The sequence below is a fragment of the Kogia breviceps genome, chromosome 2 (assembly GCF_026419965.1).
Source record: "Kogia breviceps isolate mKogBre1 chromosome 2, mKogBre1 haplotype 1, whole genome shotgun sequence".
In the NCBI taxonomy this organism is placed as follows: domain Eukaryota; kingdom Metazoa; phylum Chordata; class Mammalia; order Artiodactyla; family Physeteridae; genus Kogia; species Kogia breviceps.
Window position 1 is genome coordinate 141183532 of NC_081311.1, and position 17281 is coordinate 141200812.

The window sequence follows — 17281 nt, forward strand, 5'->3', positions numbered from 1 at the left end:
TAGGAAGTGATTTATATCTTGCATTATAAATGGCTGCTACTTTGCATTCCAGTATAAAATCAATAGTGTTTTCCCAGTTCCTCAAGGAGTCGAATTAAGCCCTTTATCAGAAGCATGAATACCTAAATTACAGTATAATGCAATATTTGTCATACTAAGTATGGCTTGATTGAGGCTTGATTATTACATTCACACTAGCCTGAATATGTCTATTGAAGATAGGTATAAGAAATACTATCAAAAGCATATCATTAGCTCAGCAGCAAGCACCTTATTAAAAGCTTCTGATATTGTCAAAAATATGGTCTTGACACAAAGCTTCAAGATCCCCATAAAAACCATGATTATTAGTCTCAGCTATTAAAATATTTTAAGATAAGTGAAATTAGTGATTCACTTTTAACTAAAGAAGGACTAAACACAGTATACTAACTTTTAGATAGGAACCAGTCACACTGTGTAATATACAACCAAAACCCTCTGACAGCTTGTCTTCATGCACTAACAAAGTCATTCACTTTCTTACACCATTCTACACTTACTATGAAAGTCAATTCACAAATGACTGGTACTTTAACAAGCATAGACTGGATAGACTAATTTAGAAGCTCATGCCAAAAAAAAAAAAATCGTTAACAAAGTTAAGAAAGCAGGAAGCCCGTTTTACTGATGTCTTAAGAACAAAATTATTTTCAAATTTAAGCCAATTATATTAGTGAAAGGATTTTACTATCTATAGCTATCAATTATACTAAAGAATTAGTAAATACAAGCTTAATGTTTTATAATCTCCAACTATGCTATTTTATCTAATTTCTGCAAATTCTTTGAGTAAGATATAAATCTCATATTGTAAATGGTTTAATGGATTCCCTTTAGTTTGAATATACTTTTTTTTTTTTTTTTTTGATAAAAGCATTGCTATGCTGAGGGAGCAGGAGGGAGTGTAAGAATCCTGAACTGGAAATCCTACCAGTCTGGACTCAACATGACAGCTCTGAATAGGTCACAGTGATTAGTCAGTTGGAAGGCGGCATTGGATGTCACTGGGGAGATGGGATTCTCATCTTTTCTTTCAAATGGAATGTAGCATTTATTTCTGGCCTAAATAGCGACAGTATTTCAGAGTTTTCAAATCATGTCAATTATTTTCATCTTCCATAAACACAAATTAAATATATGAGTTTTTGTTTCTGAAAGCAAAGAATTAACACAATACAACAAGTCATGGGATCCTAACCAACACAAAGGATTACCCTTGAATCTATATGAAACTTCAACAAGTTGTAAAATATGTTAAAGTTTACAAAATAATTAAAATAATAAGGATGGCAAAAACCTATTTAGAGTTAAAAGTATTATGGCCGTTTAGCAAAGATTTTTTTAGGATCCTCCTAATTCACTTAATTAGTTGCTTCTCTTTCCAAATTAATTAATTTGATTTCTTATTTTAAGTGTTAAACTAAGGGAATATGAAGAAATTCATGGAAAGCATATTAGGATAACTTAAATTACTACATATATTTAAGTAACATTAAGATAAATTATTAAAGGGAATGAGTTATTTTATAACCTTTATTTTAAAGGTCACAACTCCCAAAACTCAACTATTTGATAAGAAATATACATATTGCTACCTAAATAAGTTTTATATAACAGTGGAATAAAACTGAATTCCCTTTGTATGACTGGAAAATATCAGAATCTCAAGTGCGAAACTATATCAAATAAAGCCAAAGATTCAAAAGCTTTCAAACTTATGAAAATTTAATGAACCATGAAAATTGTTTTCTATTATCACAAAAAGGATATTTATAAACCAAAATTATAATGTATAATTTACATTCAGAAAAATAGCTCTAAAATAAAAACTTTTAACTAAAATTCTATTTTGTAAACTACTTAGCAACCTTTAAATAAAATCTTACAATACCTTTGAAACAATTAAAATGATGGCTTAAATTACTCATAATAATTTCCCCAAATATAGAAGTGTCATTTTCCATGAATATTTGTTTAAACATTTCTCCCTTCACCCAAAGTGGTCAGTTGACAGCTTTGTATATGGTTTTATTATGACCATTATTATGTGCTGTGGTTTATTAACTACCCCCAGACACTTTAAATTATTTTAGCCATGTCACAGGCTACAAAATTTCAAACCTACTTTGGCACCTCTTGATATTCCACTTCCCTTCTGTTATTATTTCCACTACCAACTGCCTAAGGCTAAATCAGGAATCTTACAGATATAATTAGTACAACTATTGTTTTGAAGTCAAATTCATAATTACCACTTTACTTTTACCAGGATATGCTTATTAAAAAAAAAAAAAAGTTATACAAAAGCTCCAGAACTGGAGAGCTTATACTTGTGTGAGGCAATAGCGCAAAGAGCTGATGATCTTCTTATCTTACCCAGTTTTATCAGGTTCTGTATGACATGAAAAGGAGCACTAATAATCTCAAATATACCCAATATATCTAACTGAAACTACACAGCAAGTTTCCCCCCAGAGAGAATCCCGTCTTTCCAGTGGCAAACAAGGGTCTTTAGCTCTCCAAGGAGTGCTATTTCAGTGGCCACAGTTCTGGCTTGGATGAAAGGGATATGATAGTCACATCTTATTGGCAACAAGATCATGATCGAGTGTTTTATACTAGGTTGGCACTGCTAAGGGAAATAGGAATCCATTTGTTTTCTGACATATAGAAAACAAAAGACCACTTTTTCACTTCCTGCAGAGCATGGGCTCATGAAAGAGATGGTTTATAATTCCTCTGAAAAGGGAATCAGGGCCAGATACAAAAGTAGCCTGTCATTATGTTCTCTTTGCTTAAAGGAGAGGAGCACAATGATTTGTCAGGAGGGCAGGTAATGGTGACAACTGTGATTAAGTAAAAATGTTCACAGACGTATAACATTAGTCAGTTTAGCTGTATCAGTCACTTATGATGATTGCACTAGATGAAATACATCGAAGCATATATATTATGTAAATATGTCTTAACAGAGGTTTTAATTTCCCCAGCAGCCCACACTGTGTCTCCCCATCTCATCCACCCTCATCCCTCCCCTGGTCCTTATGGGAGCTTCCTACTGGTCTTGTTCACCTTTCTGCAGTACAAAATTACCTCTGACCGGGGCTGGCACTCTTCTCCAAGACTGCCGCCATGCCTGTTCCATGAATGAGCCTGGAAGGAGCTGCTGTACCAACGGTGTGGCCAGAGAACTCCTCCTGTAGGTATACAAGCCATCAGCCCTGTGACACAGCCCACCTACCATCAGCCCAATGACATCCTGATTCCAAGGATTCCAGCCCAGCAGGAGCCACTCCTTCCAACTTATAGGCTTGAGATCAAACATTTTTATTGTCAGGGGAAAAAAAAGTCCTCAATAGCTGAGTTTCACCTGCACAGTTCTTAAAGTGAAGTCAGAGAGGCTTTTAGAAGGACTCCCACCAGGAACAATGAATATCCTTGTGTATAACTGAACAAAAACAATGGCAAGACTTGCAGAAGTAAAGAGTTTCTCAGTGAGGGAAAACTTGGGGAGAAAGAAGAGGAACAACTAAGAAACTGAAAAAGAAAAAAAAGGGAAACAAATAACAACAACAAAAAGATAAACAACAGGAGCCTGTAGAAGTCCCAGCCAACACAGCATGTCAGGCCAGACTTCTAGGTTCTATTTCCAGGTGGCTCATTAGTTTCCCGGGTGACCTCTTCTGTTTTACTGAGGGAAAAGTATTTCTATTAACCCTTTACCTACCTCCAAAAGGGACTACTGTACAATCAGTCAACAGAGTAGTCCTGCTGCCAAATACATGTAAAGGTCCACTTCGCAGGAAAAATGAGTTTACATTTAAAGAGCATCTATTGCTATAGAAGTTAGATGCTTCAACAGTCTATCACCAAATGGCATAAAAACAAGTAAAACCATGATCTCTTTTTACCTCAAATTCTAAGCTACTCTATAGCCTTGAATATTAATGTGACCTTCTCTGTGATATCTGAAAGGAGTCTCAAAAAGTCTTCCTGATTTAATTTGAACACCCAAGTGAAGCTCTCATTCTTACCAAGTTAAACTAGGTATTTATTACCATTAGAATTTCATATTATACCATGTCTATAGCTTTGTTTCCACTGAGAGAGGATATGACATTTTTCATATCTAGACTTCCATCTCCTAAATCTTTTTAACAATAGCAGTGGTCATGCCTAAAACAGCCCAATCAGATTATTATTCCCTTTAGGGAAAAACAGTCTGTTTTAGAGGCACAAATGGAACACATTTTTATTTGTAATACATAATGATGGTCAAACACAGTACAAAATCAAAAGGAATCCCTACTTTTTGAGGGTTCTACAGTAGGGGTAAAGATGTGCCCCTGGAAAAGTTTTCTTCAGAGAGTTCCCATTCCCAGGCAAACACTTTGGAACACAATGTTGATGAGATTTTTAATAGAAAATTTAGAATATATAACATGCTTTATATTCATTTATTAGTTAATAGGTAAGAGTGTTGTTGAGTTTTTTTTTTTAGAATGATTACATCCTTGTTAAAGCAATAGGCTTTTTTTTTTTTTTTAACTTGGGACAAATGCATGGCAACTATTGATAACACAGTGTAGAATAGCTGGTTATCTAGGGTACCTCAATTTAATTCTGTTGAGCAGAATATCCAGTACACTAGCGGACAACAGTGAGACCAAGGCAAGTTTACATGATATCTAGCACACACCAGTCATGCAATGGCCCCTATAAGGCTCATGCCACCAGGCAGAAACAGATATACAAGCCATTAAGTAATCATCCACAGCATGCATTAGAAGTTTTACTAAAAGAACACCAAAGAAGAAACAACTAATGATTTTATTCACTCTTTTAAAAACTCCAAAACCCTCTCTTGAGCTTGTACATTCTAAAATGGATGACCAAGGTCTCAATGTAAGTCCTCTAGCCCAGAGCAGAGATATCTCTAATTAAAAAAAAAAAACTTGTCCAGCATTCAAGTAAATGTTGTTCAATACTGATATATATATAAATATTTGCAAAGATACACACAATTTAAGTACACAATTTGATGTGTATAAAAAGCATATCTAAAAAAAAGCATAGATGAGAATATACACAAGTATACAGATAACATCATCATCACAGTCCATGAGATATACTGACGGCGTAATAGTCTTTTCCCACTCCATTACACCTTGCATCCAATATTCTCTCCCACCTTTCTCTCCTGATGTACACAAGAAAAATCTATACTTTAAATAAGCTCCAAACTAGAAAACATAAGGCCATCTGGTGGAAAGGATTTAGAGTTAGAATGGAACTAAATTTTCCTTTTACCTAAACATACGTCTATAAATACATAAGCACAATTCATTTTATTAAGTGAGTACAAACATGAAAACTGACCTTTATCACAGATCCAAAATCCTATTAAAACAAACTCCAAGTTAATTATTTCCTTATGTTGAATTTCTGTAGTCTCGAATACAGCCTGAAATGAGTGGGCCTTAGAAATTTTGTTAAACGGCATCTGTAACAGTTTCAATGCTTTTCTTCTTTTCTTAAGAATATAAAATTAAAATTTCTCTCCTTCCTTATGATTCTTTTCATTTTAGTTAAGAAAGTTTGTCTAAAAATGAATCCTCAAAATTAGGGATGTAGAGCAGGGAGGGGAAATGGTCAAGGTCCCCAGCAAATAGGTGAGCACCATCAAGAGAACCATCCACTTGGCCAGGGACCACAGGAACAATGTCGAAAGGGAGCTCAATTTTATCTCATTCCATAAGAATCTTCCTAACTCTAGATTATGGAGCAGCAGAATGAAGGATTCTGGAGGGTTTATATGCTCTTCAGTTCCTAACAGGTACTATAAAAACTAAAACTGATTTATTCTGCTTTTAATCCTAATTATATTTTCTTGAAATTTTAACTCATAAATCATAGTCTGAGGGAAAAACAAAAGATCTATAAATTGCTAAAGTTGGAGTCTAGTAACTACAAGCTTTCATTTGCATGAAATAATGTGTGTATAAACCACTCAGCTACTTCCTACACATTTTAATCTTCTAATCAACAATGGCATGAGTCTCTATTGTTAGTCTGTTGAATAAACTGACTTGACTGACTTATTTTTAAAATAGAAATTGGAAAAAGCAATCAAACGGAGGAGACACAAAGAATCATGATACCAAGGTAAAGGGGACCAAAAAAAATAGAATTTGGTTTCGGGAAATCTAATTCTTAAGAAATGGACACATGACAGAAGCACGGGTATACTGTCACTAAGGCAGATATTTATATCAAGTTATTTCCCAAGCATCTGTGCATCACATTTAGAAATAAGGCATATGAGCATGTGTGATACCTATTGAAAATAGAAAATGCAGCATTCTCAGCAGTACGGGGTTAATGCTGAATGATGAGATGATAAAGGCTTTATGCTTTAAACTATAAAATCTAGGTGTTTCTGAGGAAAATCAACATTCTTTAGCCGGCAGAATGGCTAGAGCTTGCTCCAAAGCAGAGAGAATGCCAAGATAAACACAGACACCTAAAGAGCTCTGCATAGGTATTTATTTGGGAAAATCTTCTGATAACAGAAGACAACTGGGTCAGTGGGCAGAAGTAAGGAAACAATCAATGCCAAGCTAGAACATGTGCCCGCTAAGATGACAGCAAAGGCATCACTGGTCCTTTCAAATACCTGTTCTTTCTCACCATTCTCACCATAGCAGCGATACATCTTCCTCTGGGTTTAACTAGAGGATATTTGTTTTATAACCAAAACTACAGTGAATAAATATTTAGCACTGTGGCTCAGGGGAAGCCTGATTTTCAAGAGTTCTCTACCACATATTGATTCCAGTTCACACCACTAAAGGGGTTCAAGTTCAGTTTTACAAGATGAAAAAGTTCTGGAGATCTGTTTCATTACAATGTGAATATACTTAACACTACTGAACTGTATGCCTACAAATGGTTAATATGCTAAGGTTTATGTTAGGTGTTGTTTTACCACAATAAAAAAATCCAAATATTTTTTTAAAAAGGGAGGAGTGCTCTAGGTCCTTGATAACACTACATTATTTTTATTGAAAAGCCTCTTGCAGGAAAAATTAGCTGATACTCTTACTAAACACATATTAATTTCTGCAAGTAAGCCTCTTCAAAAAACTAATACATGGCTATAGATAGAAATCCTAGCTTGTATGCTTTGAGACATCCACAATGTGCTAGATTATGTGCCTACCAAAGGATTTAAATTGATTTCTACATCCAATTCAAATGTCAACTTTAATATTCTAGCCTTGTTGCCTAAAACCAAAAATCTAAACTGGAGGTTCAGAGAATGCTAACTATTCTTGCCTTAACTCCCTCCTTCAGTTCCATTCTTAGGTGTTAAAATGACATAGCAGCAATTTTCCAAAGATGCTCCAGAGAAGCTCTGAACTCTTTACCCAAAAATTCCTGAAGGTATGAGATGATTACTCCACGTTGTTCAGTCTATTTCATAAAAAATGTTGCCCAGGCTGTCCCAGACAAGATAATTTTACACCATCTACTTTAGGAATGTGAAAGTGTCAGAGAGTCAATGAGTTGAAGCAACAACATTCCTAAATTCCTTAATTTTTTGCAATAGTCTAATGCTTAAAAGAAAATAAAGCCATTTAAATTTTATCTATGTAAATCCTTTTAGGAAATTAATACTTCATTTTTTGACTAGCTCTTAAATAAGCAGCAATCTATATGCAGTTACTAAATTTAGCAATTAAAAACTGAACCAGCCTCACTAACTTCACTTAAACATATAATCTTTTTTTTTTCTTACCAAATGTCACCTCTCCATTTCCACTCTTGTCAAACAATTGGAAAGCCACTATGAACATGGAATCTGGAGCACATAAAACAGATTCAAATGCCAAAAACTCTTGATAGGAGATCAACCTGGAATAAAATATAAAATATTATTGGCTGGTAACCTGCCTTTACAGTATGAATTGTAGCTCAGGGTAACCAAATAACTGATGAAGGGAAGTGTCTCTTTACAGTGGTATTCCAGATAAGGAAGAAAGAAGGAATGATAGAATGTTACGGTTTTGTAAACCGTTAACTCATTAATGGACCTGGGCAATAATCAATAGCCTCTAACATTGCAAGAAGAAAGAGACTAGACTGAAAATAATTGAACCTGAATCTGATCAAGTCTCTAGATCAGAGTTTCTAAAGCTTGGCCCTCAATCGTGCCATTTGAAGCTGGATAACTCTTTGCTGTGGGGGCCTACTGTGCATTGTATCATGTTTAGCAGCATCACTGACCTCTGCCCACTAGATGCCAATAGCACCCGCCCCACTGAGAACCACTGCTTTAGATGTAATCAACAATTTACAGAAAAATACAAAGGACAAAGGAACATGTCAAATTAAACATTACCAGAGAAACACAATCAGCAAAAATGCAGACTGTGGGAAACTACAGAGTGAACATTCTGTACATGCAAAAAAAAAAAAAAAAAAAAAAGAACTTTTAAAGAAGATATGGAGGAGAACCTCATTAAAGACCAAAGACCTAAGAGATGTAGCAATTAATTACAAAGATACAGATCTTATTTGGATTCTGATTAAAGCAAAGTAAAAAAAATTTTTTTTTAGTTTATAAGAAAATCAGGAAATGGAAATACTGTTACAACACAAATGCTTGAGGATATTAAGACATCAATGTTTTTGAGGAGGTTTTGTTTTGTTTTTGGCAATTTTTCTTATCTTCTGGAAATACACACTGAGATATTTACAGATGAAATATATCACCTGGAATTTGCTTCAAAATACTCCAGAGGATGAAGGAATGGGTGGAGGTATAAGTGAAACAAATTTAATAATTATCTTAATAATTATTAAAAGTGGGTGTATTCACTTCATTTAAGTGAACCCTACGATGAACTGGGGACTTTGGTGATTATGATGTGTCAGTGCAGTTCATCCTTAGTTTAAAAAAAAAAGTCTTAAAAAAGAATGAACACTCAGGGTAGACATTTTTGGCAAAACTTTTGTTTCACTTTTATATATGTATATATGTTTGTTGGGTTGTGATGTAAAATGTACTTTATAGATCAAAAAAGTTTGCAGGTCACTGTGGTTAAATTATACTGGCAAATAAAAGCACGAACTAACCTCAAAAAAAAGTGGGCGATGAGTATATTGAATTTATTATACTACTCTTTGTTTTATATATGTTTGAAATGTCAATGATAAAATTTTTAAAGGAAAATTCAAAACAAAAAGGAAGAAAGCTAAAACTTATTTCATCCTATAATACTCATGGTTGTGAAATTAGCCAGTGGCCAAAACTACACTGAAATTGCCTTCAGTGATCTTATGGAGTAGGCATATGCTAGTTTAGAGTCATCTTCCACAACAAATCTTGCTGCAAATATTTCATACCATGTTGCTGCCACTGATAGTGACTAGTATCCAAGTGACAGTATATATCCAAGAAATACATATAACAGTATATATCCAAGTAATTATATACACACACACCAGTAGTACCACATTTTATTCTCAAATGGGCTGATTTGGACAATACATTTACAGTCACCCTATCCAAAGGAACAGACCTAATTCTTAATGTAGCTTCTAGGCCCACAGGATCTGACTTCTCCATATCTCTTCCCTGCTCTCTGCACTCCAGGCCACTCATTTAAAGCTCCTAAAACAATCCATGCTCCTTCCACTCAGGGCCATCATTCAGCAATTCATTTTCCTTGGAATGATCCCACCATCTCCGAACTTTTGTCCATTTAATTTCCACCCAGTCTTTACATAGCTCATCTCAAATATCATTTCCTCATGAGAATCACCTTAAAGTCCCCAGATGACTTCACATCCCCTTCACACCTTAAAGCAGTACTGTACTTTTTTAGTGCCCCTCACAGAATTCTTGTTAAAGTAATTATGTAACTCATTGTTTAAAGTCCAATTCCCCGCTAGAAGGTAGGCCTGTCAGAGCACAGGCTTGATTCAGGGTAGGAACTCATAACTCTTCTTGAATAAACCCAATTTAGAATACATGACTTTTTAGAGATACCTGTTTTCCAACACGGTATTAAGTGACTACATTTTACTTTTCATTTTATGCCCTCATTCATCTAAGACGTATTTTACATTCAAAGTTACATTTTCTATTACTTAAAACACTTTGAAGTATGTTTAAATTACACAGACTACATTATATCCAAAGCAACGATGTACACTATGCCTTTGCCCTTTTTGAGGGAAAGAAAGGATTTGTGGTGGTAGTATTCAGGGCACTGAAGACTATGCCCTCACTATGCCCACGCTGAAGAATCCTTGGTGAAATTAGGAGCTTGAGTGCCTAATGAATCCTGGGAGGAGCAATCGAAACTGTTTATCAGGCCACATGTCATAACACACCTTATGCATTACTAAAAAATATAGTAAAACTCAAAAGTATGATTATCAGTACACAAATTTTAGGGTAGTAAAAAAACAAAGAAGTAACAATATATCAGGTATCATCATGACTATGCACACACTCCTAAAAAGCAATGAGCAATATGTGGTTTTAAGCTCTGAACAAAACTAAAGATCAATGAGAATGTATAACACAAATACAACAGTGATCTAGGAAATGAGTTAGAGTAGACTTTCACTTTCTACATTATGTAATTCAGAAACATTTAAAGTTTTTATATTTATAATAAAGAATTAGCATTTCTTCTGCTCATAACATTAATTTTAAAAATAAAAAGTAGCTAGGCTGATTATAGGAGGGAAGAACAATGCCGAGCATCTTGGTTTTTCCAAAACAAGTCTCAGGAATTAGACATCAAAAATACAGTTACCCTGAAGTACAGACTATGTAGCTTTAAAGCATATTTCACACTCAGTAGTAAAACTTTCTGCATTTATGAGAAGAGGTCAAAGACCTTTTCCTTAACTAGCAAAGGTCATAAATGGTTGGCTGGCAGACTGAATTTGGCCCACACATGTGTTTTCTTTAGCATGTGAAGCATTATCTTTTTAGTAAGGTTTGTTGCCAACATTAGGAAATCCTAAGATTTCACATAAATATCCAGTTTTCTGGTTTCTCTTGATAAATTATGAACTTGGGCAACAGGTTGCTGGTTCCAAGTAGCACCAGCTTCCTGGAGCCTAGCAGAAGCTGCCTTCTTCAGAGAGACCAGGGCTTGCCAGTTATCTACACCTGCCCCTGCAGATTTGAGACTCTTGCAGCGTAGATTTCCAACTAAGTGCCACTTTGTTTAAAATATAAATTTTATGGACTTTATTAAATATCTACATTTTTATCTACCAGTATATTCAAAAAGGCAAATCATATATTCATGAAATTCAGAGTCAGAAAGACCCTTAGAAAATCTGAAGAAGTGATCTGTTCAAAGGCATTCAGCAACCCACTGGGCCACATCGAAGACTCAACTCCTGCCTTCAATCCGTGTTCACCATCCTGCCCCCCAACCCCAAATTTAAAGTTATAGTTGAAAAATTGAAAGGGTATCTGGTATCTATAGCAGTGGAACATTATTATAATACTCAGCCAACGCTCAACACTCAGAGTTACCTTTGTTATACAGTGATTTATTTAAAGAAAGAAAAGTCAATTAAGAAACACAAAAGCAACTTAAAAATAAGTCACTTTATATTATTCAGCCTTAAAAAGGAATAAAATTCTGATACATCCTGCAACGTGAATCTTTAAAACATTATGCTAAGTGAAATACGCCAGATGCAAAAGAGCAAATATTGTATTGTCCTGCTGATATGAAGTACCTAGAACAAATTCATAGAGACACAAAGTAGAATAGTGGTTACCAGGAACTGGGTGCTGGGGGAGAATGGGGACTTGTTTAATGGGTATGGAGTTTCAGTATGGATGATGAAAAAGTTCTGGAGATGAATAATGGTGATGATAGCAAACAATGTGAATGTACTTAATGCCACTGCACTGTACACTTAAAAATGGCTAAAATGGTAAATTTTATGTTATATATATTTTAATACAATAAAAAATAATAAGTCACATGGGGTTTCCCAGGTGTGCACGTTTGTCAAAACTCAGGAAGTGTACCTTTAATATTTATATTTTTCACTGTGTGTAAATGTTACATCTAAAGAAAAAAAACTCAAAACAAATATTAAAATCTAGTTAATAATATGCATGCTGAAATATTTTAGAAGTGTATCAATGTCTTCAATTTACTTGAAATGTGTAAAAAAAATAAGATGTACTGATATAAAGATAAACGGATAGATACATGAAAAGAAGTAGAGAAAGATGTTAATGGTAGAATACATGTGGTGGGTATATGGGGTGTTCACTGTAAAATTCTTTCAACTTTCCTGAATGTTTGAAATTTTTCATAATAAAATATTGGGAGGAAATGGGGAGTGGGGATAGGCCACTTATTCTCTCTGATATGCTCCTTATCTATTTTTACCCCACAGGCATTTTATACCACATTGTAATGTAACAATACTTTTCAGAAAGCAAGAAACAGTCTGCTTATCTGGCAACATAAAGCAAACATGTTCCAGAATAATTTTTAAAGCTCTTTTTCCTTTATTCTGCCATGTATTCTCCTATCTATAGAAGAACCTGATCAAGACTTCAGCAGAACAAAGGCAAACCACAAGCCACTAACTGTGGAGTGAAGAAACCGTTGCTTACTTCACACTTGGATAGTTTGTTTTCTTTTCTTTCTTTCTCTTTTTAAATTTATTTTTGGCTGCGTTGGGTCTTCTTTGCTGCGCGTGGACTTTTCTCTAGGTGCTGTTGTCTTCGTTGTGGTGCACGGGCTTCTCATTGCAGAGGCTTCTCTTGTAGTGGAGCATGGGCTCTAGGCACGTGGGCTTCAGTAGTTGCGGCTCACGGGCTCTAGAGCGTAGGCTCAGTAGTTGTGGCGCACAGGCTTAGTTGCTCCATGGCATGTGGGACCTTCCCGGACCAGGGCTCGAACCCATGTCCCCGCCTGCACTGGCAGGCGGATTCTTAACCACTGCACCACCAGGGGAGCCCATAGTTTGTTTTCTTTTAACGAGGATGAGAGGGCACCTTCACTTTTTACCCTACCTGCTGTTTGACTTTTTTCAAAGAACATGTATTCATTTTATAACTTTGAAATAATATATTTTATGAATTTGATGTGTTTTAAAATTTTCCTAAAGAGTTCCTTTTTAATTTACTGAATGGAAGCTAATAAAATTTCAAAACATTAATATGATAATTTTGTAATTTTTAAAACAACCAAGATTTCTTCATTAAAGGTTTTTCTATACGCATGTAGAATATTAAAGGAAAACACTTGTGAAAAAGAAAGGAAGGAAAACTAGAGTTTTCCACATTATAGGAGAATAGGGCCTCCTGGTAAAATTCTAACTAGAGCTAAATAATAGAAACTATGGTTCTAGAAGTTACAGATTCAAACATGAAACTGTCTAAATATTTTAGATTAAATCACACAATAATGGTCCCTGAGATCTGCAATTAATGCACAAAATCATTTTGCTTTTCATTATACAACCAGAACTTCAAAGTTTAAGCCACAATCTCACAAATAATGCTTGGCTAATAGCTTTTACTTTTAGACAACCCATCATGCTATTTATACTATACAATGCTGTTTCTACATGGCTCTCCATAGCAAGCACCTGTATCAAAACACTCCTGATTATTTTACTATCTGTTGGAGGAAAGGGAGCGGGGAAGAAGAAAAAGGGGGCAGTTTACATGCTAAGAAAACATGGGGGATAAGGGCAGAGCATGGGGTCACATTTGACCACTCCCAAACCTTCTTTTCTGATACACTTAACTATATCACTCAAACTTGTTTATGCCAGTTCTATTAACTGAGATTTGGTCTGGGGTAATTATAAACAATATTATGTGATTCTATTTCAAGTTATATATCTATAAGACTCATCATCAAAAAAGTATAATAGGGCTTCCTTGGTGGCACAGTGGTTGAGAGTCCGCCTGCAGATGCAGGGGACACGGGCTCGTGCCCCAGTCCGGGAAGATCCCACATGCCGCGGAGCAACTAAGCCCGTGAGCCATGGCCGCTAGGCCTGCGCGTCCGGAGCCTGTGCTCTGCAACGTGAGAGGCCACAACAGTGAGAGGCCCGCGTACCACAAAAAAAAAAAAAAAAAAAAAAAAAAAAGTATAATAGAATCAAGGAATACCTCTTGGAGCTGGAAAAAAGATGGACCAACTGAACTATTCGAATTTTCATCATTGCCCTGGGTAAAGGGGTGGGAAACAGAACAATGGAGAAAAGATAGTTTTTTTAATTAAGAGAACTAATCTTATGTTATTGGGGAAGTCAATCAACCTCTCTGGAGCTCATTTTCCTTAAACGTTAAATGAGGAAGGGTTGGCTACTTGGAATAAGTTAAACATTATCAAAGCCTCTGATTTTCTTAAAAGTATTAAAGAAACTTTAACAATGATATTTAACTTATTTTTTAACATCTTTATTGGAGTATAATTGCTTTACAATGGTGTGTTAGTTTCTGCTTTATAACAAAGTGGATCAGTTACACATATACAAATGTCCCCATACCTCTTCCCTCTTGTGTCTCCCTCCCTCCCACCCTCCCTATCCCACCCCTCTACATGGTCACAAAGCACCGAGCTGATCTCCCTGTGCTATGCGGCTGCTTCCCACTAGCTATCTATTTTACATTTGGTAGTGTATATATGTCCATGTCACTCTCTCACTTGTCCCAGCTTACCCTTCCCCCTCCCCGTATCCTCAAGTCATTCTCTAGTAGGTCTGTGTCTTTATTTCCGTCTTTCCCCTAGGTTCTTCATAACCTTTTTGAAGTCATAGACCCTTCTGAAAAACCCGTGATTTCTCCCCAGAAAAATGCAGATACAAATTCACTCATTTCGCATTATATTTCAGCAAGTTCAGGAAACTCTGAAGACTATCCAAGAACGGGAGGTTAAGAATCACTGTGTTTCTAAGGCTTCCCTGGTGGCGCAGTGGATAAGAATCCGCCTGCCGATACAGGGGACACGGGTTCGAGCCCTGGCCCGGGAAGATCCCACATGCTGCAGAGCAACTAAGCCTGTGCACCACAACTACTGAGCCTGTGCTCTAGAGACCGCGAGCCACAACTACTGAGCCCGCGTGCTGCAACAACTGAAGCCCGCGCACCTAGAGCCCGTGCTCCACAACAAAAGAAGCCACCACAATGAGAAGCCCGTGCACCGCAACAAAGAGTAGCCCCTGCTCGCTGCAACTAGAAAAAGCCCATGCGCAGCAACAAAGACCCAACGCAGCCAAAATAATTAATTAATTAATTAAAAAAAGAAAAAAGAATCACTGTTTCTAGAAAATTCCACCTTTCTCTGCTTTTAGAAATAATCTATATGTTTCATAAACATATATTTATCATATATTTATAATTGTTATGACCTAACTCTATGAATCAGATTTCCTACCCAATCTCAATCTGATTTATTCCAAGGAGAGAGGGGGGAAAAAGGAAGTTTAAGATGTTTTTAGAATTTGAAATAGAACAGATTTACCTTTTCAAAGAGAAACAGTTTGCTTTTTGTTTTTTTTTTTAAGTAAACACTATTCAACAGTATTAGATTCTTTACTAACCAAACCCATTTTTGACCTATCCCACTCTGGCAACTTAAACACTTAATTCCACTTGACCACACTTTAACAACACAACTGATTCTGGCAGAACCACATGAAGCTTCAATAGACAAGTAGGATGGATCAGAGCAGACGGTCACAAAAGGAAGCATCTGAAAAGATGGATATCTGAAAGCAAGTCTCAGGCCAAATTAATGACAATAAATACTCTAAAAGTTTCTAAAAGAGCTTTAATAAATTTGAAGGACGTCTGATTAAATATGATTAATTTTTATATGCCTTACTGTCTAATCACTATTGAGAGACCCAATGACTGAATGGTCCACAGTTACTCAGCAGTTCATTTGACTTTTTTTTTTTTTTTTTTTTTTTTTTTTGCGGTACGCGGGCCTCTCACTGCCGTGACGTCTCCCGTTGCGGAGCGCAGGCTCCGGACGCGCAGGCTCAGCGGCCATGGCTCACGGACCCAGCTGCTCCGCGGCATGTGGGATCTTCCCAGACCGGGGCACGAACCCGTGTCCCCTGCATCGGCAGGCAGACTCCCAACCACTGCGCCACCAGGGAAGCCCTCATTTGACTTTTTTTTAAGAGACCGGGCACAAAATGTATACAAGTTCCCTGATATCTGCCATTGATAAATTACACAAAATCTTTCCAAGATATAAAGTACTCATAGTAAATTTCATGCACTGTGCTAGATATTCTGTGAGAAAATACAAATGAATACAATAACCCAGGATTCAAAGAACTTACTTCTTCTTTAACTATTACAACAGCCTTCTAAACGAATTTCACTGCACGCAAGTCTTGTCCTACTTTAACCTCCCATTTTTCTAAAATCTGATCATATTTGTAATAACAGAAATAAGGTTTAAAGACTTAAAACTAGTTTTGCCTAGTTTTTCAAAGTTTTTCACACAAGCATCTCTACAGGTAGGATAAAGAAACTGGGCCCTTGGAGGCCTGGGGCTGTAGCTTGGAACTCACAAAGCAAGGCATATAAATATTCCATTCCCTCCATAATACAGTCATACTTGATTTTAATATAAAAATGCTGTTTCCCCTTGATTTGAGTAAACTGACACTCTAGTAAGATGCACCTTGTAACTTCTGTGACTGCACACATGTATACACTGCCAGGCTAAAAATACCTCCAAGTCTGAGAGTCACAAGCCTACAGGATACAGTCAAAGCTTAGCACATGAGGTTCCAGCAGCACTCCAACCACTTCTCTGACAACAACGAAGTAATGCCACAGCCCCACCGAAGTACTTGTAACACAACCTCCTCAATGTGTATGCAGCAGAGACATGCAAGTGGCCCTTGATGTTTCATGCCACTGTTGTTCCCTTTCCTGGAATTCTCCTCCCTATTTGTCCAACCACCAGCAAGCTCCTTTTTGTCTTGCCAGATTTCACTCAAGCATCACTTCTTCTAAGATGCTCTCCCGACCACCCAAAACATAGTTAACCATGCTTTCTTGGGTGTCCTTTGTATATTTCATATGGTTCTACTATAACACCTTATTCCCAAAGTATTACTTTTTTTTCTTTGTTTACTCATCCTCTTTCTCACTAAGCCATGAGCTTCTTCTTACGGTCAGGAACCTCATTTA

General features: G+C 36.2%; 1 protein-coding gene across 10 annotated transcripts in view; it reads right to left on the reverse strand.

The window, feature by feature from the left end:
* The window catches only part of SLC25A12 (solute carrier family 25 member 12), a 180402-nt gene that overhangs the window by 52523 nt on the left and 110598 nt on the right, over window positions 1–17281 (reverse strand). For 6 of the 10 annotated variants that reach the window (XM_067026303.1, XM_067026304.1, XM_067026306.1 and 3 more), the window contains one exon: window positions 7844–7959. In XM_067026303.1, coding sequence (XP_066882404.1) covers window positions 7844–7959 — 116 coding nt within the window. Of the gene's footprint in view, window positions 1–3135; window positions 3240–7843; window positions 7960–17281 lie in introns of all 10 variants that reach the window. The other 4 variants (XM_067026310.1, XM_067026309.1, XM_067026308.1 and 1 more) reach the window with 1 other exon arrangement.